The sequence below is a fragment of the Mesocricetus auratus genome, unplaced genomic scaffold (genome assembly GCF_017639785.1).
Source record: "Mesocricetus auratus isolate SY011 unplaced genomic scaffold, BCM_Maur_2.0 Super-Scaffold_100037, whole genome shotgun sequence".
NCBI classification, from domain to species: Eukaryota; Metazoa; Chordata; class Mammalia; order Rodentia; family Cricetidae; genus Mesocricetus; species Mesocricetus auratus.
The window spans coordinates 6,963,506-6,987,539 of record NW_024429215.1 but is presented as its reverse complement, the minus strand read 5'-3'; the positions used below and the strand labels follow the sequence as shown (position 1 = coordinate 6,987,539).

Genomic DNA, 24,034 nt, shown 5'->3' with positions numbered 1-24,034 from the left:
CCGAGCTCCTCTCACACCACGTCTTTCTCCAGATGGGACTTTAATTCTCTTTCCTTCTTTCCTCTCTTCCTGTCTCCCTCTCCTTCTCAACACACACACACACACACACACACACACACACACACACACACACACACACACACACACACACACACACGCTACACACCCCAACCGCCGCTCCCCCAACAGCTGCAGTCTGGAAGAAATTACTCTTCTAAACAGCCAGACTTCCCTGGTTTCAGGAAATTCCAAGCTGGGAAGGGGAGGGGCCGAGCTGGGGGTGGGGGGCGCGCCTGTCCCTCCCCCTAGCTCTGCCCCGGCTTCCAGCTCGTCCAGTTCTGGTTTCCTCCTGCCCCCATCAGGGCTCTCAGCTTTTCCACCACCGTGGCTTTTTCTAGTCCTTTAAATCCTAGAGGCAAACTTTGGGGGAAATAAGGAAGGCTGGGAGGGGCCTAAGGCTTAACCCTCTCAACCCGGGACTAGAAACCAAGACCAGCTAAGCTGACTGGGCGTTGACTCCGCGCTCGCCTGGTAGGCTTACCATGGCCCCCGAGAGGGGCTGAAGCTTACGTAGTTCCCGGTGCAGGTAAGAAGGTACCACAGCCAAGATTTGCCAGACTCTGGGATCTAATCTCCTGGCTCTGAGGGAGGAGGGCAGTGGTCTGGATTCCCGTAAAAGATAAGAGTGCAGAAGCCTGGACCCCTGGAATGTGAGAGCGGAGAGCAGGGGAAACTCCCAGCCTGTGAAACCAGAGCCAGGAGGTGGGGCTCCTGGGACCCAAGAGCGCAGAACCCGGGCCGAGGTGGTGGCTCTCAAGTCGGCATGTCTAGGTCCTGGAGCCCCTTGCAGGCTGGGCATGACACTTGGTTTTTTTGCCAGGTGAGATCCAGCTCCGAGAAAGAAGGAAAAAGGAGCCAGCGAGGTAGCCTCCGAGGCCGGGAGGTACCACAGCTTGAGTCGGAGCCCAATCCAGTCAGGACCACGAGGTGAGGAGGCTGTGGTGGGCAGGGGTCTTCAACCGGAGGGGCGCGGGGAAGAGACAGAATAGTTACCGAAGAGACCAGGGCCTTCGAAGTCCCTGCAGCTTTAGGGCTGCCAGTCCTAAGATCCCAGGGGTCTCCAGGTGGGGTCCCCTGCCAGGTCTGGGCTCCACCCTCCTTCCAGCATGAGAACCAGTCGGGCCAGCTCCGGATCGGGTTGTTATTTCCGTCCTGGCAGGGACTAAGAGGACAGAGGTGAACCAGGTGTGCCCCCCACCCCTGCAGCAGGAAAGAGAGTGGAAATGGCCAGATCTGCTTATCTGTGTCTCTGTCCCAGCGGGCTGGGTCCCCTGTGTGTGTGTGCCGGCATCCAGTCCGCTTTGCATTGACCCCGGACAACAGTCCCTCTGTCAGAGCCTAGGCTGATGACGAACTTTTTCCAAGAATGAGCGCATTGCCTTGAGTGTGACAGCCTTGCGAGGGACATATCCGAGCTTAGAACTGGATGTGCAGAAGGACACTCGGGCTAGAGGAGAAAGCGACTCCGTCAAGGTCTCAAAGCCAGCCAGGAGCTGCAGGGGCACTAAAATCTCCCTGCGCGCCTGTAAGAGGCATGCATGTAGTGTGTGCATGCTTGTATGCTAGGGAGTGTGAGGGCCTGTGTGGCATGTCCTGCTCGATTATTCTTCAGATGGGGGAGGGTCTCTTCTTTTTGGTTGTGAGCCAAGCCTTTAACGGCTGCGCTATCCCTCCAGTCCTGGGAGGGTCTGTTATTAAAATCAGAGTTGAATAAACCCAACTATCTTCCTGTCCCTGCCCTCTCTATAGCACTGGGATTAGAACAATCAACCATCTTTCCAGTCCAAAGAGCTCTTTTGTTTTTGAGACTGGATCTGACTGTGTCCTGTGTAGTCCCTGACTGTCCTGGAACTCTACATAGACCAGGATGACCTCAAGACTCACAAATCTCTGCCTACCTCTGCCTTCTAAACACTGAGATGAAAGGCACATGCCACCACGGCCACCTCCAAAAGCTGCTTTTGGTTGTCACCCCAGACTTTAACAGCTGAGCCAGCTTCCTAACCCCACAAAAGCTCTTCAAAAATATAGAATGGAAAACAAAAAGCCAGATAAGGTACCAAGGAAAGCTCTAGCCTTTGTAACAAAATAAAACATTTTTCCCCGTTTCCACACGGTCCACCTCCTGTGAGCGAATATGAACTGTTATAGCTTTGTTACACTTCACGCTTCACCAGCCTATTCTAAACCGTGTCTGACCCAGGACCAGTTAGTGAATCTTTTTGTTTTTCACCTTTGAAAAAACAATTGGATTACCTTCTCCCCTGGATTGTTCTGACAACTAGATGAGTTTGTGCAACCTGTCAAGGCACTGGGGCCAATGCTCGGCCAGGAGAAGGTGCTTGGGAAGTAACGTAGGCTGTGCGTGGGTTGCCTGCCACCCCTTAACAGAGCCTGCTGACTCCTGATCTCCGCAAATAAATCCAGCAAAAGACTCAGGAAGCTGATCAGGGTCCCAGAAGAAAGAAGTGGCGAATTTCAAGCCCCAGTATATGTAATGTTACAAAAGTGATCCTAGTTGAATCTAGTGATGCAGGCCTAGAAACTCTGCCACTAGGAAGTCTAGGTTGAGGCAGGAGGATCACTAGTTCAAAGTCTGTCTTTGTTAGAGAGTGAATTTAAAACCAGTCTGGGCAAGCTAATGACGTCCCAACTGAAAATTATTCTTCTTCTTCTTCTTCTTCTTCTTCTTCTTCTTCTTCTTCTTCTTCTTCTTCTTCTTCTTCTTCTTCTTCTTCTTCTCCTTCTCCTCCTCCTCCTCCTTCTCCTCCTCCTCATTCCCTTTTGGTTTTTCAAGACAGGGTTTCTCTGTGTAGCACTGGCTGTCCTGAGGCTCACTCTGTAGACCAGGCTAACCTAGAACTCAGAGATCTGCCTGCCTCTGCCTCCCAAGTTCTGGGATTAAAGGTGTGCGCTACCACAGTCCACTAATTTTGTTTTCTTTTAAAGGCTAATGGTATAGCTGAGTGCCAGAGTGTTTGCCTAGAATTCTCCCAGTGAGGTGTGGGAATATGGCTCAGTGGTAGAGTCCCTGCCTAGAATCCTCCATTGAGGGTCTGGGAATACAGCTCAATGATTGGTAGAATGGCTGCCTGGAATTCACCAGTAAGGTAGTAGGGGCTTGGATCAATTGCTGCCTAATACCCAGAGTGTTAGCTAACTCTAGGTTCTATCTTCAGCCATCCAACAAAAAGGGGGTAGACCTCCATGCAGCATTTACTCAGTGAGCACCTACTGTTTGCTCTGCTACTATGGGGCATTCTATTGGTATCCCACCTCACAGATGAGAAAACAAGGTCAGAAGGGTCATTGCTTATCCAAAGCCACACAGCAATGGCCCTAGACAGATTCAAACCTAGGCAGCTGGTTTTCTGAATTTTACCTCTTTTCACTTCTAACTGCAGAGCAAGAACTAAGGTGAATGGCATCATTTGCAACCAGAGAGGATTTTTTTTTAAGGGGGGCATTTTCGAGACAGGGTTTCTCTGGTTTTTTGTTTTGGTTTGTTTTGGTTTTTTTCGAGACAGGGTTCCTCTGTATTGTTTTGGAGGCTGTCCTGGAACTCGCTCGGTAGACCAGGCTTGGTCTCAAACTCACAGAGATCCGCCTGCCTCTGCCTCCCGAGTGCTGGGATTAAAGGCGTGCGCCACCAATGCCTGGCCTCTGTATTGTTTTGGAGGCTGTCCTGGAACTCACTCTGTAGACCAGGCTGACCTGGAGCTCACAGAGATCCGCCTGCCTCTGCCTTCCGAGTGCTAGGATTAAAGGCGTGTGCCACCAACGCCCAGCTCAGAGAGGATTTTTATGGTTAACAGTGGCTCAATAGTCGGTAGTGAGTCAAATACACCAAAACAAACAAAAACCAAAAACAAATAAAACAAACAAAAAAAACAGGGAAATTAAAACAAAAAATCCGAGAACCTACTAAATTGTTAAGGACAAGTCTTAGTCTGTCAAAACTTTTGTTTTCATTACAATGGAAGGAGGGTGTAGTGGTTGTGCGTCAAGTTCCAGTAAAAGTGTTTATTCACCTAGTTTAAGGGCTGAGTGGAACTGGTATAGCAAGAGTGGTTTCAGAGACAGGCAAGATGGTTCGTATGCTCAGCACATGGGGAGGCTGAGGCAGGAGCATTGCCCTGACTGGGGCCCAGCCAGATCTGACTTGTAGGATGCTATCTCCAAGATAAACAACAAACGGATCTTCCCAAATCCAACAACAACAAATACCAATCCTGGTGGCTACGCCTGTAATCACAGCTACTCAGGTTGCTGAGGGAGGATAAGGAAGTTCAAGTTCTGGGTTACAAATCGAGTTCAAGGACAGTCTGGACAACTTAGTAAGATCTTGCTCCATAATGAAAATCAAGGAGAGGTTTGGGAGGGGAGAGGGGCGTGGCAGTGTTGCAGCATGACTCAGACATTAGGAGCACCGACTGCTCTCCCAGAGAACTCAGGTTTGATTCCCACATCCACATGGCAACTCTCGGCCATCTGAAATTCCAGTTCCAAGGGATTTGACACCCTCTTTCTGGCATATGCAGGCAAATCACTCATACACATAAAATGATTATTTTTTTAAGAGATCTGGGGATGAGCCAGGAAGAGATGGTGTACGTCTTTAATCCCAGTACTCTGGAGGCAGAGGCAGGCGGATCTCCGTGAGTTCAAGGCCATCCTGGTCTACAGAGCGAGTTCCAGGTCAGCCAGGGTGGTTACACAGAGAAAGAGTTGGGAATGTGGCTCAGTGTTAGAGTGCTTTCTGGAATGTGTGAGATTCTGGGTTCAGTCCCTAGCAGAGGGAAAAATGTGGAAGTGTGCGCGTGAATTCGGCAGACCTTAGACTCCATCCAACTAAGTTATTTCGAACAGTTTTGGCTGTACTTTGTGTTCCTATCACCGTTGGTGCTTCCCAGTGTACTGGATGCTGAAAGAACAATGCTGACTCCATTGCATTCCTCTTACAGCTTTACCAACTCTAATCTCTGTTCCACAGTGGCTGTTCGGGTGGCACGGCCCTTTCTTCTCCCAACACTAGCACAGCCAGTTGGCAGCACTCGGTATTAAAAACATGCTGCAGCTGGGCGTTGGTGGCGCACGCCTTTAATCCCAGCACTCGGGAGGCAGAGGCAGGTGTATCTCTGTAAGTTCGAGACCAGCCTGGACTACCAAGGGAGTTCCAGGACAGCCTCCAAAGCCACAGAGAAACCCTGTCTCGAAAAAACAAAAACAAACAAACAAACAAAAAACCCAACATGCTGCAAGTCACTGTTTCTGTGTGCTCTGCAGGCAATCGGCCGCGTCATTTTGTCTGCCGTGTAAACAGGAGTGCCAAGGATTATAATCGGTGGGGATTTACTTAACTGGAAAAGGGTGTGGTTTTTGGCAGAGATAGAAACGAGGGATTTCATCAGAGTAGCAGTGAGTGTTGAAAGTACAAAGTTGTCAAAGCACCTGCAACAATTTCCGTGGAAAAAGACCAAGCTCCAGGATATGGGCCAAGGCTTGCTGAGTTTCTATTTGGCCACACCCAGTCAGGTGCAGCAATCTAGCAACTGAGCATCTGGTTTAGAGTTCACAGGCCGACAGCTGTAAACATACGTCATCCTTACCAATATTCATTAGAGTTATTCCTTTATTTTACCTGTGAGCGTTTTGCCTTCATATGTGTGTACACCACATGCATGCTTGGTGCCCATGGACGTCAGAAGATGGCCTCAGGTCCCCTGGAACTGATAGTAATGGATGGCTTTGAACCACCATGTGGGTCCTGGGAATGTGTATTTTTAAAGATTTATTTACTTTATGTATATGAGTGCTCTATCTGCATGTATGTATGACTTTATGCCAGAAGAGGGCATCAGATTCCACTATAGAAGGTTGTGAGTCACCATGTGGCTTCTGGGAATTGAACTCAGGGCCTCTGGAAGAGCAGCAAGTTCTCTTAACCATTGAGCCATCTCTCCAGCCCAGGAATGTATTTTTATACATGCATGTATGTGTGTGCAGTACCCAAAGAGGCCAGCAGACGGCATCAGACTTTGGCGTTGTAGTTACAGGAAATTGTAAACTGTGGTACTTGGGTACTTGGATCAGAACTTCCCTTTCCTGGAAGAGCAACCATACACTGTTTTTGTTGTTGTTTGGTTGTTTTTTCTTTCTTTCTTTCTTTCTTTCTTTCTTTCTTTCTTTCTTTCTTTCTTTCTTTCTTTCTTTCTTTCTTTTTCAAGACAGGGTCTGTCTACACAGTCCTGGCTCTCCTGGAACTCGCTCTGTAGACCAGACTGGCCTCAAACTCACAGAGATCCGTCTGCCTCTGCCTCCCGAGTGCTGGGATTAAAGGCGTGCGCCACCATCGCCCGGCATGTTATAGGTCTCCCCGCAAAAGCATATCATCTTAAATGTGAAATTCTGTGTAAATTCACAACTTCCCTAGACCACCCATGAGAATCTTCATGTGGTCCATACAGTGAATTTTGCACATGCTCTGTAGAGCCTTCCTGGCCCACTTCCTCAGTGTGTTTGGAGGGAAGGGCGCATGTGTGGTTGGTCCTAGACCTGTGCCCGGGATACTCACTGCACAAAGTCTGCCCTGTCTTCGAGGATGGGCACTGGTAATCTTCATCTCTACTTCATCTATAGCTAATGCTAACTGGAGTTTTTTACTGTTTCAAATATTAGTTATTGGGGTGACCCACATAGCGTAATGGTCATGGCCGTGTTAGACTCAGGAAAACTTAAAATATGCTCTCTGAGATTTGAGCCAGCAGTAGTGATCTTGGGAACCTCTCACAGAGTCCCTTTCCTCACTTGTTAACTGAGAGTAATAGTCCCACAATAGGCCTGCCTAATCAGAGCATCCTTTCGGCTGACTAGGTAGGTCTGGGACATAGAGTTGGGGCTCCAGGGTGAGGCATCTCTGATATGCCTGTGCCCCCCCACAGATGCCGGTGTTGAAGCAGCTGGGCCCTACGCAGCCCAAGAAGCGACTGGAGCGCGGTTCACTGTCTATCTCAGCGCCCCTCGGAGACTTCAGGCACACATTGCACGTGGGGCGCGGTGGAGACGCCTTCGGGGACACTTCGTTCCTGAGTCGCCACGGGGGAGGCCCGCCCCCGGAGCCCCGCGCACCGCCAGTCGGGACCCCACATTCTGTCCCTCCACCTGCAGTCCCACAGCCCCCCGCACCCGGCCTCTGCGTGGCTTCACCCGTCGACCCGCTGCTGTCCTTCCACCTGGACCTGGGCCCCTCTATGCTGGACGCGGTGCTAGGCGTCATGGACGCGGAGCGCGCCGAGGCAAAGGCCCCCAAGCCCATCGGGGATGTCCACCCTGGAATGCAGCACCAGAAGGCGCACTGCCGCTCCAATCCTGACCTCCAGCTGGACGATGTCATCGGCCTGTAGTGTCCTGTCTGCACCCCTCCCTCCCCCCAGCACCCCATTTTTGTACACATAAATGGCCGAGTTTTGCGCCATGGGCTGTGCTGTGTCCGTTCACTTTATACGGGAAGGGGTGTGGAGGCGACAGTGGTGAGGTGCCACCAACTAAAAGCCTAGTCTGCATAGTGGTGTTCCTTTAAGAGTTTGATCGTGTAGACTTGTCATGCCCCTCTCAAACGGCGGGAGGCTCGCACCTAGCCGCTCGCACACGCGTATTCGTTCTTCAAATATTGACCCAGTCTCCCAGCCACCTGGGAAAAGTGCAGCCCCCATAGCTTGCTAAGTACCACCCAAGGTAATATTTGGTTTGAAGAGTCACAGACGCCTGGCCCTCCACAAATCTCCCCAGGTGCACTCCGACCCGGCTGTCTGTCTTTTCTGGGAGTGGCTGCAAAGGGGTGTGGTTAGGGAACCTTTGGAGCCCCGAGGGGTGTGGTCCCCATGGGGAGGGCTTCTGGTCCTACCAACTGTGCGTGGCCATGTACCGTGGCTGTTGCGTCACAAATCTGGGCACAAAGTTAAGCTTGAGCCCACAGATGTCCAGCTGTTTTAACATACCAGAGGACCGGGACTCCCTGTGCTTATACCTTGGACTGAGGGTCAAGCCAGATTCTCGAAGGTTCCCAGCGGGGAGAGGGTCGATTTTAGGTCCCTGGAGGGGCAAGACCAACTTAAACTAACCGGACCGGAGGCAGAATAAGGTCTTTTGAAGTTTCCAGAGGGGTGGGTCGTATGTCTCAATTCCTAGACTGGGGACAGGAGCAAGACCCGTACCCCACAACCAGGCTCAGGTAAAAGGAACCCAGGAGAGGTCGGGGAAAGGCCAACGAGAGGTGGGACGTATGTAAATCATGCAGGTGGGTTGGGTCAAGCTAAGCCACACTCCCAAGGAAGGCAGGGCGGGGCCTTTGCTCACAGTGATGTAAGGTGTGGGAGGCAGTCAATGGTATGGGGACTACAAACTTTAAGGACGGTCGGGGGCGGCGCCAGGATGCCTGAACGGGACACACACACAGTGCGGTGTACGTGTAACTCAGATGAAGCCGGGTGGTGCGGGGAGGGGGAGGGGCCGGCTCCCTAGGGGTCCTGCGAGAGGTGCTGGGCACAATCCAGGTATTTGGTTGCGGAAACCCGGATCCCTAAGCGCCACCCCCACGTCAGGGGTGACATATATGTAAACCAGCTGGCTGGAGCGAGGGGGCCTCGCTCCGATGCTCCCTTGATGCCCTGAGAGCGGCGGGATACACCTAAACTATTTTGCACGGGGCGCCGACTGCCTCGCCAAAGCCCGGGAAGGGAGGAGCATACATGAAGTAGTTGGATGGGCTGGAACCTGGCTCCCTTGCGTTCCTGAGAGGACCTGGACACACCAGTTAATTGGCTGGCTGGGAGGGGCGGGGCAGGGCCAGGTTCCCCTTCGGCTCCGAGGTCGGCAGCACTGTAAATAAGCCGGGCAAGGCGGGACACCCCGGGGTCCCGCCCAGTTTAGTGGGCTCCCGGCATCACAGTCGGGGCTCCACGCTGTGGCCTGAGGCTGCGGTACCATGGAGGCAGCGGCCGGTTCCCCCGAGGCCCCCGAGGCCTGCCGCTTCTTCCTCGAGGGCCGCTGTCGCTTCGGCTCCCGCTGCCGCCAGCCACACCCCGGGGCCCCAGAGCCCTCCCCCGAGGTCGCGCAGCAGTCCCCGGAGCCTGGGACCAAGAAGCCGGCGCTGCGGACGGCCGCTGACGTCATCCGGCGCATCCGCTGGGACCCGCGCCTGGACCCTGCCGACTTTTCGGTGGGCTACACCGACCGCTTCCTGGGCGTGCAGGAGGAGCCCTTCGGCGCCTTCTGCTGGGACGAGCCCCTGGCGGCGCTCGGGCCCGGCGTGCTGGCGGTCCCGCAGCACCGCATCCGCTACTTCCGCTTCCGGGGCCGCCTGGTGTGGGACCGGGCCTCGCGCACTGACCTCATTTTTGGCTCAGGCTCGGCGGCTGGACGGGGACCCACCATCCTCGACGCGCTGGACGGCGGCGGGGGCGGGCGCCGGGCAGAGGTTGCACTAGAAAGCCCTGACACAGTAGAGACCGGGGCGGCTTCCCAGGGCCAGGGCACCCAGGATGCCTCTAGGGAAGGGGGTGGAGACCCCGCAAGAACTGGGCTCGATCCGGGCCTGGAGACACCCGACGAGGGCGGGACAGCCGGAGAGAGCAGAGCCGGGCTCGATCCGGGCCTGGAGACACCCGACGAGGGCGGGACAGCCGGAGAGAGCAGAGCCGGGCTCGATCCGGGCCTGGAGACACCCGACGAGGGCGGGACAGCCGGAGAGACCGTCCTGGATGGGGCGGCTGCGTCGAGACCACCAGGCACGCTGCTTCCACGGTGGCGGGCACAGGCCATGGGAGCTCCGGGGCTTTCTGCTGGAGAGATGAAGAGTGAGTGGGATCCAGGGGTTTGGCCTGACGGAAGGTCCCCTCGCCAGCCGCGCCCCACACATTTTGTGGCACTGATGGTGACAGAGCCCGGGCTTAGGGCGGAAGTGGTCAAGGCCCAAGAGCGTCTGGTCCAGATGGCCCCGGCTTGTGCCGCTTTCCTGGTTCCTGCGAAGGATCTGCACCTGACAGTGGCCCTGCTGAGGCTGACAGGCCCCGGCGAGGAGGCTGCCGCAGCCGGGGCTCTGCGGAGGGCCCTCTTGAAACCAGGACTTCAGACACCCTCTCAGCTACGGTTCAAGGACTTGGTTCTCCTGGGCCACCATGTGCTCTGCGCCACGCCCTGCCCCGCACTGGGGGGCATGGCCCAAACTCTGAGTCTGAGGCTGGAGGATGAAGGGCTGAGGGTGGTGCGGCCCTCAGGGGGACTCCAGCCGCACCTCACTCTGGCCAAGGTGCCGCATGGATCCCAGCTTTGCATCCCTGAAGCTGGGCTCCTCGTTCAGGACGAGGAGCTGGGAAGGCAGCCCCTGGGGAAACTCTGGCTGTGCCGTGTGGGCAGAGCAGGGCACAGCTACAGGCCCCTGGCTGAGATTCCCCTAAAGTGACCACCCAAACCTCAGAGAAGAAACTAGCCAAACAGAAACGTTCTCTCTCTCTCTCTCTTTAATTTTGGTTTCAGCTTCCAAAATGTACTGTACTCAATGCTCAAGGAGAACGAGGGGAGGGGAGGGGAGAGGTGGGGAGGGGAGGCAGGGAGGCATCTGGAAAAAAAGCAGCCTGACAGTCCAGCTGTTTGCAACCTCATAAGCACATCCTCCAGTTACATGGCAGAAGAGGGGAGGGGTGAAAAGAAAAAGGGAGAAAGAAAACTAACTTAAACACACACAGAGAGAAAAGAGGAAACATGACGTGAGCTGGTGATCCATGAAGGCAGAGGGGAGGGAGGAAGGGAGGGCAACCATTTTACCTGTGTTGAACCAGGGAGCAGGGAGGAAAGAGGAAGAGGAGGGAGGGGAGGGAAAAAAAAAATCAGAAGAAACATTGGGGCAGAGGGAGGAAGGGACACGGAGACAACTTAATACAACTTTAGTAAGACGAGGCAGCCCGGCCGGCATGGTCCCGCGAAGGCCCTGGAGTCCTCAGTGCGGTGTGGCGCTGGTCTGGCTGTGTTGGTGATGCTGGCATTTCTGGGGTGAGGGGTCGAAGTGGGGCATAGTCTTTAAGCAGCTCCCCTCACCCTGAACACTGAGGCCCCAGTGGCTGGGCAACAAGAGTCTATGAAGAAGCAGACGAGGCAAGGGTGCGGCTGGTGCCCCGCTGCGGGCGGGTACGGGCTGGACGGCCTGTCTTCTTTCTGCTGGCCCCCCAGCTTGGGATGGGCCAGCGCGGCAGGGTCAGGTGCTGGAGAACGAGCTCGAAAGAGAGAGAAAAAACACTGAGACAGCATTAGTGGAGGTGAGAGGCGGACACAGAACCTGTCCCCCACCCCGCCCTCCTCCACTATACTCCCATATCCCCTCTGAGACAAAAATAAAAACGTAGAAAAATCTCTGTACAGATCCCCGGTGGGAAACGGGGGTAGGGATGCTGGCTCTTCCTGGAGCCCACTCCCCACAAATTAATTTACAACCCATGTCCATGGCTCAAAAACAAAACGCAAAGGCGGCGCTGGGCCACAGCCCTAACCCCGCCCGTGCTCGATGGGCGCTCAGAAGGCTGGCAGCTGCGCCAGGCTGAGGCGGCAGTCCACGCTGGAGTTGTCCGGGCCCGTGTAGGACAGGCCCAAGGGCTCTAGGAAGGCCCGGCAGGCGGCCTCGCCCTCGAAGGCCAGCTCGGCCTGCAGGTAGGAGACAGGCAGCGCAGGGCGGAAGCTATGGAGACAAGAGGAGAAAATGATGAGGCGAGCAGACAAGGGAGGGCCCACGAGCAGGGAGCAGCACTCCCCATCTGGGCTCCCAGAGTTTTCCTCAGCAAGGAATCTGCTGGCTTCTGCAGCCCCTCCCGACCTCCCCAAGTTAGGGGCTTGGGGGGGCCAGGGATGGGGTTGTAGCCCCAGTGCCCAGCTGCCCCCCCTTGCCCACACTTACCTGTCCAGGAAGGAGGGGGCAGGAGGGAAAGGGCCAAGCTGGCTCCTCTGCTGGCTGAGGGGCTGGAGCCAGACAGAGTAAGTGATACAGGGCTCAGAGGGTACGGACAGTGGTGCCCCACCCTCCAGGGTGTTTGCAGTGTCACTCAGCAGTGCCTCCCGATTGGTACTAAGGTGCCTTAAGTGTGGATGTGTCCTACTAGCTCTGGTGACCTCTCCTGCAGGCCACCGCAGCCTTTGGCCACTCAGGAAGCCTCACCTATTTATCATTATCTGGAACCCAGGCATCTTATGGCTCTGGGACAGGGCAGCCTCCCTGTCTCTCAAGTGGCCTTCCAGGCCATGGCAGGGATTTGTCTGCCAAGAAAGGCTGTGCCAAGTTCACAGGGAGGGCGCTGTGTGACTGAGGTCAACACGGGCCAGAGCCCCGAGCACTCACACAAGGACCATCTGTGCTGTGCAGCCTTGGCTGACTATGAACAGAGTTAAGGATCACTTGCACCACTGAGGAGGTTTGAGGGCTGCGCACAGAGGGAGGGGCCTATGGAATCACAAAAGGAAGGCTCTAGTAACGAACTATAGAAATGATCCCTTGGTGGCACACGCCTTTAATCCCAGCACTCGGGAGGCAGACGCAGGAGGATCTCTGTGAGTTCGAGGCCAGCCTGGTCTACAAAGTGAGTTCCAGGACAGCCTCCAAAGCCACAGAGAAACCCTGTCTCGAAAAACCAAAAAAACAAAAAACAAAAACAAAAGGAAGGCTCATCATCTCAGTCAAATCTGGAGCCATGTCCATACCAGAGCCCCTCCCCTGGGACAGACTGACCAAAACAAAATCCTAGAGCAAGCTTCCTGACGCACAGACTGCAGGTCCCACCGTAACAGCACCGCAATGAAAAAATGCTGCTGCTCAGCCTGGCATTCAAGGCCTTGAGACTCCTAACAGACCTCTTGACCAGGTTTCTCAACCTTGGAAAGACTGGCACATACTGCTGTGGGGCTTTTTGTTGCACCGTATCCCCGGTGTCTCTACCCACTAGTTGACAGCAGCATCCACACCCATGTGACAACGATGGGGGGCGCACACACCTCTTCCCCACATGGGCAGGCCCGATGCAGTCTGACACCTAGAGGGCCTGGCGACACCACCCTGTGCCGCAGGTCCCCTCCCTATCACACTGTCCCAAAATATTTCTCATGCTCGAGAGTGAAGTGGGCACAAGGCCTCACCCCTCAAGAGACTCCTAGCGTGAGGCAGGAGACCCTTTCTAGCCTGTCAGAAGAGCAGCAAGGAGCTGCAGGCGAAAGCCCAGAAAGGGGAAGAAAACCCAGGTTCCAAGCTGATGTGAACAGAGAGTAGGAGGCAGAGAGGAGGGTATGACACCAGGAGCCGTGACATAGGAAGGGGAGGAGAGCTGAAACTGAGTGGCTGAGGAGGAAAGGAAGGAAGGACTGGGAGGGAACTCCAGCAGAGGAGCTGAAGGCTGACCAGGGTGTGAGGGGGCGTGGCAGAGCCACGGCACAGAAGCAGCGGAGTGCGGTGCCACATACGTTTTGATCATAGCCTTGAGGGCAGCCTTGCGCTCCCGGTCTGCAAACTTGTCCACAAGGTAGCCAGACATACAAGGTGCATGGCAATAGAGCCGGAAGAAACGGTGGTAGTTGCCTAGGGCCCAGGCTGCCCTCAGCGCCAATGCATGGGACACGCAGGGGTCCGCCTTCAGCTCCCTCGTGAGGTACGCCAGCTCCGTCGTGATGTCTGCACAGGACACAAGCGGGGGTCTGGGGGTCAGGCGGCAGGGTCCCGTCCCGGGCATGGTACCCTCCGTCTTGGGGTTGGCTTCTCACCTCCAGAGTTCTTGGTGAAGATGTAGTAGAGGATTCGGTATGCGGTAAATTCACCCACATTGCCTGCCAAGTTTTCTGCGTACAACGACTTGAGCTGTGTCTGGCACTGGTTGAATTCTTCATGGTCACCCTGAGGGTCGGGCGAGGAGGGAGGGGTGTGAGGAACAGGCACGTGGAGGAGGCTTCAAGGGTGGGAGGCCCAGGGGGCCGCCTGGCTCGCTCTCTTACCTTCTCCAAGGCAATGCGGGCATGCGTCTCATACACCTCCACAGTGAACTCCGTGCGGACGCCTTGCACCTGGGCAGGGGCAAAGAGCAGTCAGGCTGGACAGACAGGCAAGATGGCCGACCCTGCAGCCCTCTCGGCATGTCAGCCTTACCGTCAGGTCCTGCCGAATGGACTTCATCTGCTCACAGGCGAAGGCATAGTCCTGCTTCTCCTTCCAGTGGGACTTGACCATGCACAGAGACTTCTTCAAAACCTGCAGGGGACGGAATCAAGGCTGAGTGTAGAGACAGCTGGCAGGCCAGAGCCGCTGCGACAGCCCGCATCGGGGACTCGCCACTGCTACGAACAAAGTCAGCATCAGCAGGACCGAGTGCCCAGCTTCCTGCTGACTCAGCGTGTGCCATCCTCAGGCACAACAGCTGCCTCACGAGGCCACCCGGCCCCGGGGCTGACTGTGGCCAGCCACAGCTGCCAGCTCAGACACCCACAGGCCCCACCCCCCATGTGAGCTCCCTGACCTAATGCCAACACGCGGGGGGGGGGGGGCGGACGCACTGCCAGGACTTACAGCCACAGGCCGCACAGTGGACGGGTCTGGGGCGCAGGTGAGCCGCAGATAATGCTTTGTGATGTCAGGACACGTGCCCACAATCTGCAGCTCCTGCCAGTCAGGGTCGGCGCCGCTGCTCTCCAGGCTGCTCATCTGCAGCACCAAAGGCTCGAGGCGCAGGCGGCGCGAGTGCCCGTGCTGGAAGCGCGCTGCCCTCTTCTGCTTCTTAAGCTCACGCTCGGGGTCCTCACACTCCAGTGCTGCCATCTTCTTGCGGCTGCGCTTGGTGGGAGCTAGGTCGTGTCTGGGGAGAAAGGGCAGCAACACCAATGTCTTCGGCCACTCTGAGGGCTATCTACCCCCCTGTGAGACCCAATAAACTCACTTGTGCCTAGGAAGAAACCCCACCCAGAGCCTCACCTCTTTCCACGCTGCGCCCTGCCTCGGCCCCGATCCATGTGGGCCCCACGACCACCCCGACCCTTGGGGGGTGGGTTCCTGCGGCCTACAGGGTGACACTCATTCCCTGAGTAGGAGCTGTCAGAGTCTGAGTGGGAGTCACTGAGTGAGAAAACAGGAAAGTCAGGCCTGAAGCACAAGGGCTTCGCTTCGGCCCCTCCCATCACCCTCCAGAGCACAAGCCTGCTCACCTTCTGCGGAAGTGACGGGGAGGAGACCTGGATGAAGAGCGGGAGCGCGAGTCTGTGCTGGAGGAAGAGCTGTTGTCCTTCATGAAGACGTTGCGGTTGCCGAACTTGGCGAAGCTGCTACCCCGGGCTCGGCCAGCACCCCCAGCCCCAGGTGTCCCTCGCTGGGATTGGGCACCCCCGCCCCTGGTCACAGAGCCTGCCCCCCTGGGAGGGTGAAGGCTGCTAGGGGCCTCCCACCGCTTCTTCTTGGGGCTCTCAGCCACAGGCTCCCTGGTCAGCCTGAGGATATAGCAGGGCAGGGCATTACCAACCAGCCACCCACCTGCAGGACTACAGACCCCACCTCAGAAAGGAGAGGCACTTACCCCGGCAACTCTGCCACTGTGGTGCAGGAAAGGGACCAAGCCCAAGATTGTCTGTGTCCAGGGGATGCTCTTAGCCATTAAGCCACCCGTACCTCCCCAGCAAGTCCTGGCTGCTCCAAAGACCCTATCTGTGACAGTCCTGCGCCTTCTACCAACCCCACAGGGTCCCCACAGAGCCATCAGCTTCCTGGCCCACTTCTCTGAGGCTGCGGCTAGTTTAAGCCCAAGTCCCCAGCCCACACCCAGCAGCCCCACCGTGTCACGGCCAAGCAGACTGACCCAGGCAGAGGCTCTCGGCTCCAGTCGATGGTGTAGGCAGAGCCATCCTGGAGGCGGGCCTGCAGCACCTCCTTGAGCAGCTTCTCCGTGCGGTCCTTGTCCTCTTCTGACTCACAGGCCGTGAAGCACCGCTCCACATACTCCTTCATATCCTGCGGCCAATCATCGGGCTTCCCAGACAGGTTTCCCCGGCCAGAAGGCCCACTGCGGGGACGGGAGACAGACGAGGACGCTCAGGCGACGCTAGCCTGCATCGACCTCGGCAGAAGCGTTCCTGTGATCTGAGAGGGCAGTCCTACACTATACATCCCCAGCGTCCCCAGGCACTAAGAGGGGCTCCTGGAGAGGGGCCCTGGGGCAGACACTGAACACAGAGCTCGGGCGGTAGTGATGGGCAAAGAATCACCTATGGCTCTGAGCTTTCTCCGAGCTGGGCTGGGAGCCAAAGCTGCTGTGCGGACTCTCTGCACTGGAGCTGAAGTTCTGGTTGGTGACAGCAAAGGGTCGCTTCTGAATGTTGAACTTGAGACCTCCAGTCCCAGGGGCTGCTGTGGGAGGACGCAGAGGCTGGAGTTAGGCCCTTCCCCAGACATTCAAAACGGCAAGCTCTGGAGCAGCTCTCTAGCATGAGCATAGCACTTCCAGAACAGTCCTCCCCTAGACTTAGGGCCCAACACAACACCGTGACAAAGGTGTTGCTAACTCACGTTTCATGCGGGTCCACAGCTGCTGACCCTTCTTGGGCTTGGCAGGCTCGCTGTAGTTGTGTGGCCCATAGGTCTGCCCTGTAGGTGCCCCTGCCTGGCTGTGCTGAGTGGCTGGGGCTGTTCCCGGCTGCGGGCCATTGTTTAGACCGTGTGTCCCATGCTGAGGGTTTGAGGGCTGAGGGGGCTGGGCTGCAGGTAGCTGCTGAGCAGAGGCCTGGTAGGCCATACTCTCATCCATGCCAGGCACTGGAGGCTGCAAAAGAAGCAGAGGTAAGCTAAGGGTAGCAGGCAGGCGGCACCCTGATTCCGGATCACCTTCTTCAACCCCACGCGCCAGCATCCCACGGGGTGGTGACTCCCTGGGGCGTCTATTCTTATTAGCTATCCTTTCCACAACTGCGAGGACTCAGACCCATGGAGACTGAGCAACTTCCCACAGGTCCCGCTATGTCAGGCAGCAGCTACCACCCACGCCAACACTGGAGCCTGACTCTACTATACTAACAGCCACGGATGACACATCCACATGACACCACACCTGCCCAAACCCCACGACAAGACTGCACTCGCTCCTCTCTCCAGGGGTCCTAAGGTGTACAGGCCAGGGCACAAAGCAAGGACTCAATGTTCACCCCGTGCTCCAGGGCACCCCAGTCCTCTAGCCTGCCCCAGATCAAAGGCAGCATGGAGGGAGATGTGGGCGCGGGTGTGTGTGCACTGTGGGTGTGTGTGCACCACGCTGAGTGTGTGGGGGCACACCTGCTCCTGAATGCAGCTGTGAGTGCACATGCTGGAGGAAAGACAGACTGCCAACGACGACCTCCTCCCGCTGTCTCCCCAACACTACGGACTCAAGCTCATCCTGGCCTTGAAAGCTAAGATCTTAGATCAGGGACTGCTTGACAAGAAAGATCAGGGCGGAGGGGAGGGAGCAGCTTTGACACAGTGCAGACCATTCCTGGTTGCGAGTCCTCTCAAAACCCGGGTTCCTGCTGCAGCTGAGCAGGAGCAGCGAGGCACAGCGTTACCTGGTTCAGAGTCGCTTGGTGCTGGGGAGCCGATGGCTGCTGGGCTGTAGCTGAGCCGTAGGAGCCGGCCATCCCATACTGGGAGGGGGAGCCGTAGCTCTGGTACATGCTCTGCCAAGGCACAGGGGAGCCGGAGTTAGTGAAGGCTGCTCATGCCTTCGGCCTCCCTTGGAACCGTGCTCAACTTAAGAGGCTACATATAGTCGCCAGGCCCTGTTCTCCCCACCACATGGATGCACCGAATCATGTATTCTCCAAAAAAAAACAAAAACAAAAAACAAAAGCAAAGTCCTCTTCATCCCACTCATGCCAGCGCCCAGAGCTCTTGCTAACGAAAAGCAGTGAGGGACAGCACTTCTAATGCTGTGATAGAGGCAGGAGACGGGGACGGTGGCTCACCCCTTTAATCACAGGTCTCGGGAGTAAGGGTGGAGACAGGTGGATTGCTGTGGAGTGTGAGACCAGCCTGATCTACATAGCTAGTTCCAGGCCAACCAGGGCTACACAGTGAGACCTTGTCGTTAAAAATAAATAAAAAATAGATACAAAACAAAAGTAAGCTTGTGGTGGTGGCTGTACATTCAGGTGGCTGAGGTAGAAGGGGATGTTGAAGCCAACCTGGGCTGTATAGAGATCTCTGACCCAAAAAGGAAAACAAACCCCAGGCTTTAATGAAGTCTACACACAGCTAGCTACACAGCTACGGGTGTTAAGTGGGAAGCATCCCACAGGAAGCAGCACGGAAGAAAACAAGGCAAAGAAGAGAAGCAGGACTATGACTCGAAGCTTCGAAAGTGCTCTCTGGGGAGCAAGAAACCATGGCGTAAGCACAGCAGACAGAGCCGCAGTAGCGCAGGGGACTAGGATACACACGCTCCTGCCCTGCGGTCTGGGGGCAGTGACGGTGCACCTGCGCAGACAAGTCAGATCTTGGAGACCTGAGCAGGAAGCTGGGTTACCTTAGGGACTACCAGAGGGTTTCTCAACACTGCTATGTCTTCTGTCTTCCCTCCCACTAACCGTTTCCCCACACGGACGGAAGGCTCCTGGGCACTCACCATCGGGTAGTAATAGCTGTAGGGATAGGCATAGTTGTATTGCTGGTACCACTGGTAGTACTGTTGTTGCTGCTGCTGCAATGCCGAGGCTTCTGCCTGAGAGACATACTGTGGAGACAGAAGCATGGATGTGTCAGTAGCAACCACAGGAGCCCATGGGCACTACAGTCCCAAGAGGGCAGGCCTCCACTGCAGAACGGGAACGGAGTCCATGCCTCTATAGTAAGAGTAGGCTTCTGGAAGATGGGGCAGGCCTCCCTCCCTCCCTCCTCAGACCCTGGCTGACTCCAAGCTGTTGACTTTTCTCTTCACCATACTCAGTTAGCGAGAAAATACATTTACAGTCCGCTGAGGCACGCCGTCCTCTGGAAGCCAGCACCCTCCCATCCTTCCCTCGGCAGCAGCCCCCCCCCCCAGGTTCTGCTCGCCCTTCTCACTTGTGCGCTGGCCACAGGCCCACTGCTGCTGGCTTTGGAGCTGCCGGCAGCCCCTGCTTTGCTGATGCTGGCCAGGGCCTGCCGAGCCTTCTCCCACTCCGGGTTCTCGTGCATGGGAGTCTCCATGCCGTTCTCTCTGCTGGCACCAGCCACCATGCCGTACTGAGAAGACCTGCAGAGGCGACCGAGTTCTGTTCTCTACTGTGCCCGGGGTAGACAAGGCCAAAAAGTTCCAGAGCTAAGCTCCCTACCTACCAGAGCCCTAGCTGAAGCTGGCCCATAACAAGCGCCAGGCAAACAGAAGGCTGACCGGCATGCACAAAACTTTGCACGACCTACATCCTCAGGAAGATTCCATCTTTACAAACCAATGAATTCTGATATGGCCAACCGTGGGGGGGGGTTACCATAAATACAGCCCGAGGGGACAGGAGAGAGAGGACTATGTCTAAGAGCACTAGCTGGTCTTGCAGATGTTGAAGTTCAGGTCCCAGCACCCACGTCAGGTGGCTCAGACACTTCTAATTCCACCTCCCAGGAATCTCATGCCTCTTCCCACCTCCGTGCGTGAACGTCCCACCCCCACAGAAAGCTCAGAAGGGAAGCTTGTCCCTCCAGCCTAGCCCCCAGCATGTGGATTTCTTTTTCCAGGCCATTCCAGGGCCCACTGTGTCTTGCTCCTCTTTCCCTAGCCCTACTAACCAATCTGCGCTGCGCTGATCACCCACGTTGGCCGCCATCTGGACCTTGGGGTGGAGGGGGTGAACCTCGGGAGCCAGACTGCTTTTTCACTGTCTGTAAGAAAAGAGATCAGTTAGGAGGACCAGAGCATGAAGCGAGTAGGTTGGACCCATGAGAGTACAGGCAGGACAGAGTTTCTCACAGAAGGAACACTGGCAAAGCATGGAAGAGAATCCCAGCACCGTGGTGCATGTCTGCAACCCCAGCACTCTTTGGGAGGTTGTAATCCTGTCTCTAAAACAAACAGTCAAAAGAATCACAGGGAATTCCTAGGGTGGAATGAAGAGCCCTGAGCACGAAATGAAGACACTGGACTCCTAAAAATGCAGGAAGTCAGAATGAAAGACAGAGATGACAAAACTGTCATTTGGAGAGTGGACATGAGGGGAAACCAGGCCCAGGTGGAGGATGGAGAGTCCTCAGTCCTGGGCAGGGAATCTAGAGAATTCCTAGAGTATTGACTCGGGTTCTGAAAGAAGCAGGAGCACAGCCGGGCTGGTGGCGGCGGGAGGAAGGCATCCCAGTGAGTAATTAGCTATCTAGAAGTTTGGCAAGACTGAAGTTTCTGGGGACACACTAAGGAGCACGGAGCTGAGACTTCTGAGAACACTGGAGAACAGGGCCAAGTTCCCAAAGGAAAAAAAGGCCCTCTCTGGATGTACTACGTGAAGTCACCGGCTGTCAGCACCTGAATCATTCGAGTCCCCAGAGGACAGGGAAGAGGCTTGTTTGGGTTGTTCCCAGGAGCCGGTCCGGGAGAAACTACAGGCAAACCCCCTTGGGTGGTGGGGTGTCTGCGGTTAGCGCTGTCGGGATGCCATGGGAGGCCAGCAACATTCCTAAGAAACCACTGGGGGACGGTGGATAGTACTGGAAGAAACGTGAAGGACGGGACTCGACGGGCCGCGAACAAAAGGATTTACAGAGAATCCCAGCAATAGGATTTACAGAAAACAAGTCCACTGAAGAAGCCGGTATCTTACAGGAAGCCTAAGGAGCACTGACAGGCCTCGAAGAGCTTTAAAAAAGATAGACAGACTGCTGGGTGGAGTCGAAGGGTCGAAACTAAGGGTACAAATGGGAGAGCGGGGGAGGGAGAGGATGGGATAATTAATTAATTAGTATTAGGAGTGAGGCCTGGGCGGGGCAGGGGTCTGATGGGAGGGACTCTGAAACTCAGGAGCACCTGGCTGTCCCGCAGGCATGGGGTCCACGACACCAGGTAGAGACGGGGCCGCCCTGAACCCAAGCGACCGCCCGCCCGCCCCCTGCCCGCTTCCCGCCGCGGCCAGCCACCGGCCCGGCCCGCGCCTGCGCACCGCCCAGGCGAGGCCTCTTCGGGTTGCCCCGGGCAACAGGGCGGCCGGCGTAACAAGCGGGTCCAGGGGGCCGCCGACGGGGGGGAGCGAGCGTCCAGGACACCGGCCCCAGGCGGAAGCGCGTGCGCACGCGCGGAGGCGCCGGGCGCCAGCGCGCCCACCCACCGGGCGCAGCGCGCAGGCGCGGCGGCGCCCTCCTCCCCCCCCCAACCACCCCCCGGCGGCGGCCACACCCTTTGCGGACGCCGGGGTGGGGTGCGGCGTCGGTAAAGCCTCCCCGAAGCAGGCCCCGGGGGGCTCGCCGAGCGCGGAGGCCGGACTCGGCGTCCCCGCGCCCGCCCGCCACTCCACTCCACTCCGCTCCGCACACTCACCAGGGCCGCTTGCTCCCGGGGTTCGTAACCGGCGGCCCGAGGCGGCTACCAGACAAGCGCGAAGGCGCTCGGTCACCGGCTGGCTCTCCTGGGGGGGCGGGGGCTGGAACGTCCTGGCCGGCGACGTGATGGCGTCACCGCGACGCCCGGGACCCGCCCCCGCGCGCGCGCACGGGGCGCGCACAGCCAATGGGTGTCGGCCGCTCGGCCGGAACCACGCTCCACCCTATCCCCGCCTACGCAACGGTGGGGAGGGAGGAGAGAGGGAGGGGCCTTATCGGCAAGCCGGAAGCTGGGCGCGGACGGCGGCCCCGCGGGGACAAGCGCCCCCGCCGGCGTTCCTCCTACGACCGCCCGAGTTTTGACCCGATCTAGTTGGGGAAACTATAGGGACGTGAGTTGTGAGGCTGCGCACAGCGCTACGACTTTTGGTTTGTTTGTTTTTAGTTTTTTTTTTTTTTGGTTTTTCGAGACAGGGTTTCTCTGTGGCTTTGGAGGCTGCCCTGGAACTCGCTTGGTAGTCCAGGCTGGTCTCGAACTCACAGAGATCCGCCTGCCTCTGCCTCCCGAGTGCTGGGATTAAAGGCGTGCGCCACCAACGCCCTGTTTGTTTGTTTTTAAAGGAGTGGGATGAGGATAGGCTTGCTGGGTGAATAAACTTGGCGTGGGGAGCAGTGACTGCGAACCCAGGGGAAGCAGGAAATGCGCGTCGCTTGAGGGATGGGAGTGGCCTTTGGGCTGTGACGCTGGAAAGGTAGCTGGGGTAGAGGGGCGTGTAGGCTGGGGAAGCTTCCAGAACCCATAAGTATGCGCATGAGTGTAGATCAGGCCGCCCTCCTATGGGACTAAAGTTTTGCGCCATCACGCCCGGTCACAATAGGCTTTTCTTTTTTGTTTTTGGGTGTTGTGTTGGCTTTTTTTTTTTGAGGGGGGGCGGTTTTCGATTCAGGGTTTCTCTGTGGCTTTGGAGGCTGTCCTGGAACTGGCTCTTGTAGACGAGGCTGGTCTCGAACCCACAGAGATCCGCCTGCCTCTGCCTCCGGAGTGCTGGGATTAAAGGCGTGTGCCACCAACGCCCGGCCACAATAGGTTTTTCTTAAAGTTTATTGTTTACAGCAGGAATGATTGGATTGTGCTGCCCAAATAGGGATCCCTGTTAAAATAGTCTATGAAACAGTACCTCATAACCCATAACACTTTGTACTATCGACTTTTGGTAATTACGCAACACAGATAACTTTGTATCATTTTGTTAGTATTAGCATGGTAGGATTTCTTCCCATCTCTCTTTTTTTATAATGAACTTTTATTTTAGAATAAATTTGGGTTTACAGGAAAATAAAAGTTGCAAAGATAACACAGGAGTTGGGCTTAGTATGCCCAGTTTCCCCTATTGCTATCACCTCGGATTCACCATGGTTTATTTGTTAAAGGTAAGAAACTGACATTGCTTCAATACTCTGCACTAAGCCGCAGATTTTACTTAAAGACATCGATACTTTTCTCATTAATGCTTTCTGCGTGCCGTAGTGTAACCCAGAGATTCATACGGCATTTATTTTGCTTTTAAACCTGTCCTGCCGGAGCTGAGGTTTCTGGATTTATGATACCCATTTCCTTCATGATGAGCAACTGAGTTCAAGGAGTCAAACAACTTGCCCACGTCAGCGCACGGTGCCTCGACTGGAGCCCAGAGGCGTCCAGCCACCGTGAAAACCCCTCAGGCTATGTCCCTTGGTGCTCATGCACCCACCCAACTGCCACTGTTTGTCACGCCCAGCTTGAGGATCCTGCCCTACCAGCCTCCCATACAGAGATTCTGGTCTTCCAGAGAGTTCTCCTCTGCAGATCTTCTCTTCCTTCTGTGACCTTGTCTGCAGCATTTAACTAAGTCAAGTGTTGTCTGGACAGATGGCTGGCTCTCCACACACCTCTTGCTTTGCTTGTTGTCTTTCTGGAAGCTCTTTCCCCAAAGGGTCACCAGGTCGAGATAGAGTTTTCATTCTCTCACGTATGAGCAGGTTTTCCTTTTATTTATTTTTTTTCATATATCCGGGGATTCACAGCATATTTTGAGCACCTCTTCCCTGGGCTTCTAGAACAGCACCAGGCAGCACCCCACTATATTGTCACAATAAGTACTGGTTGGGGGAGTGCCCACTGTGTTTGGAAATCACTCCAGTTTGAGCAACTTTGAGTCTGTCTGGGGGTTTTTTGTTTCTTTGTATGTTCATCTCAGCTGCTTAGTTTTAAGTGGAGTTGTCTTTTTGTTAGATAAAAGAAACTTCTGTGAATTATTTGCCATATGGGCTATTTTTTTTCTTTTTACAATACAATAAATTTCCCTTTTTACTCTGCCATATTTATATGTTTGTACTTTATTGACTGCCTTATCTTTTCCTGTCTAGATTTATATCTCCCTTAAAGTTTCCCCCTCTACATCACCCTGG

The 24,034-nt window shown here is 55.7% G+C and overlaps 3 protein-coding genes across 8 annotated transcripts; 2 read left to right on the top strand and 1 right to left on the bottom strand.

Annotated features, from left to right (window-relative positions):
* Positions 1-299: 299 nt before the first annotated feature.
* Positions 300-7,534, top strand: Cdc42ep5 (CDC42 effector protein 5). Of its 2 annotated transcripts, none has more exons than XM_005084136.4 (3): positions 300-586; positions 881-987; positions 7,002-7,534. In XM_005084136.4, the coding sequence occupies exon 3, from the start codon at positions 7,002-7,004 to the stop codon at positions 7,461-7,463; it is 462 nt and encodes a 153-aa protein (XP_005084193.1). In that variant the 5' UTR covers positions 300-586; positions 881-987; the 3' UTR covers positions 7,464-7,534. The 2 variants fall into 2 exon arrangements, with proteins under 2 accessions (XP_005084193.1, XP_040589740.1); XM_040733806.1 differs by lacking the exon at positions 300-586 and adding an exon at positions 739-762.
* Positions 7,535-8,596: 1,062 nt separating this feature from the next.
* On the top strand, positions 8,597-10,557 carry Leng9 (leukocyte receptor cluster member 9). Of its 2 annotated transcripts, XM_021235319.2 has the most exons (2): positions 8,597-9,670; positions 9,731-10,557. In XM_021235319.2, the coding sequence occupies exons 1-2, from the start codon at positions 9,044-9,046 to the stop codon at positions 10,517-10,519; spliced, it is 1,416 nt and encodes a 471-aa protein (XP_021090978.1). In that variant the 5' UTR covers positions 8,597-9,043; the 3' UTR covers positions 10,520-10,557. The 2 variants fall into 2 exon arrangements, with proteins under 2 accessions (XP_021090978.1, XP_005084194.1); XM_005084137.4 differs by having other exon boundaries at positions 8,598-10,557.
* A 2-nt stretch (positions 10,558-10,559) lies between these two features.
* Leng8 (leukocyte receptor cluster member 8) lies at positions 10,560-21,717 on the bottom strand. 4 transcript variants are annotated; one of them, XM_013123701.3, is made up of 17 exons: positions 21,585-21,717; positions 19,853-19,945; positions 19,151-19,322; positions 18,714-18,821; positions 17,656-17,766; positions 16,628-16,880; positions 16,327-16,468; positions 15,921-16,124; positions 15,642-15,692; positions 15,277-15,555; positions 15,047-15,187; positions 14,645-14,930; positions 14,228-14,329; positions 14,077-14,145; positions 13,849-13,978; positions 13,552-13,759; positions 10,560-11,785 (listed from the first exon to the last, which is right to left on the bottom strand). In XM_013123701.3, exons 2-17 carry the CDS (start codon positions 19,888-19,890, stop codon positions 11,623-11,625), a joined length of 2,457 nt encoding a protein of 818 aa, XP_012979155.1. In that variant the 5' UTR covers positions 19,891-19,945; positions 21,585-21,717; the 3' UTR covers positions 10,560-11,622. The 4 variants fall into 4 exon arrangements, with proteins under 4 accessions (XP_012979155.1, XP_005084195.1, XP_021090973.1 ...); XM_005084138.4 differs by lacking the exon at positions 15,642-15,692; XM_021235314.2 differs by having other exon boundaries at positions 11,643-13,759.
* Between the last annotated feature and the right edge of the window lie 2,317 nt (positions 21,718-24,034).

Bases quoted from the DNA above. Each gene is read 5' to 3' on its own strand.
- Cdc42ep5 (XM_005084136.4), top strand. From the start codon at position 7,002: ATGCCGGTGTTGAAGCAGCTGGGCCCTACGCAGCCCAAGAAGCGACTG.
- Leng9 (XM_005084137.4), top strand. From the start codon at position 9,044: ATGGAGGCAGCGGCCGGTTCCCCCGAGGCCCCCGAGGCCTGCCGCTTC.
- Leng8 (XM_021235314.2), bottom strand. From the start codon at position 19,890: ATGGCGGCCAACGTGGGTGATCAGCGCAGCGCAGATTG. The intron at 15,693-15,920 runs GTCAGTCTGCTT...CCCTGGACACAG, and splicing joins AGCCGAGAGCCTCTGCCTGG to ACAATCTTGGGCTTGGTCCC. The intron at 15,556-15,641 runs GTAAGTGCCTCT...CTATATCCTCAG, and splicing joins ACAGTGGCAGAGTTGCCGGG to GCTGACCAGGGAGCCTGTGG.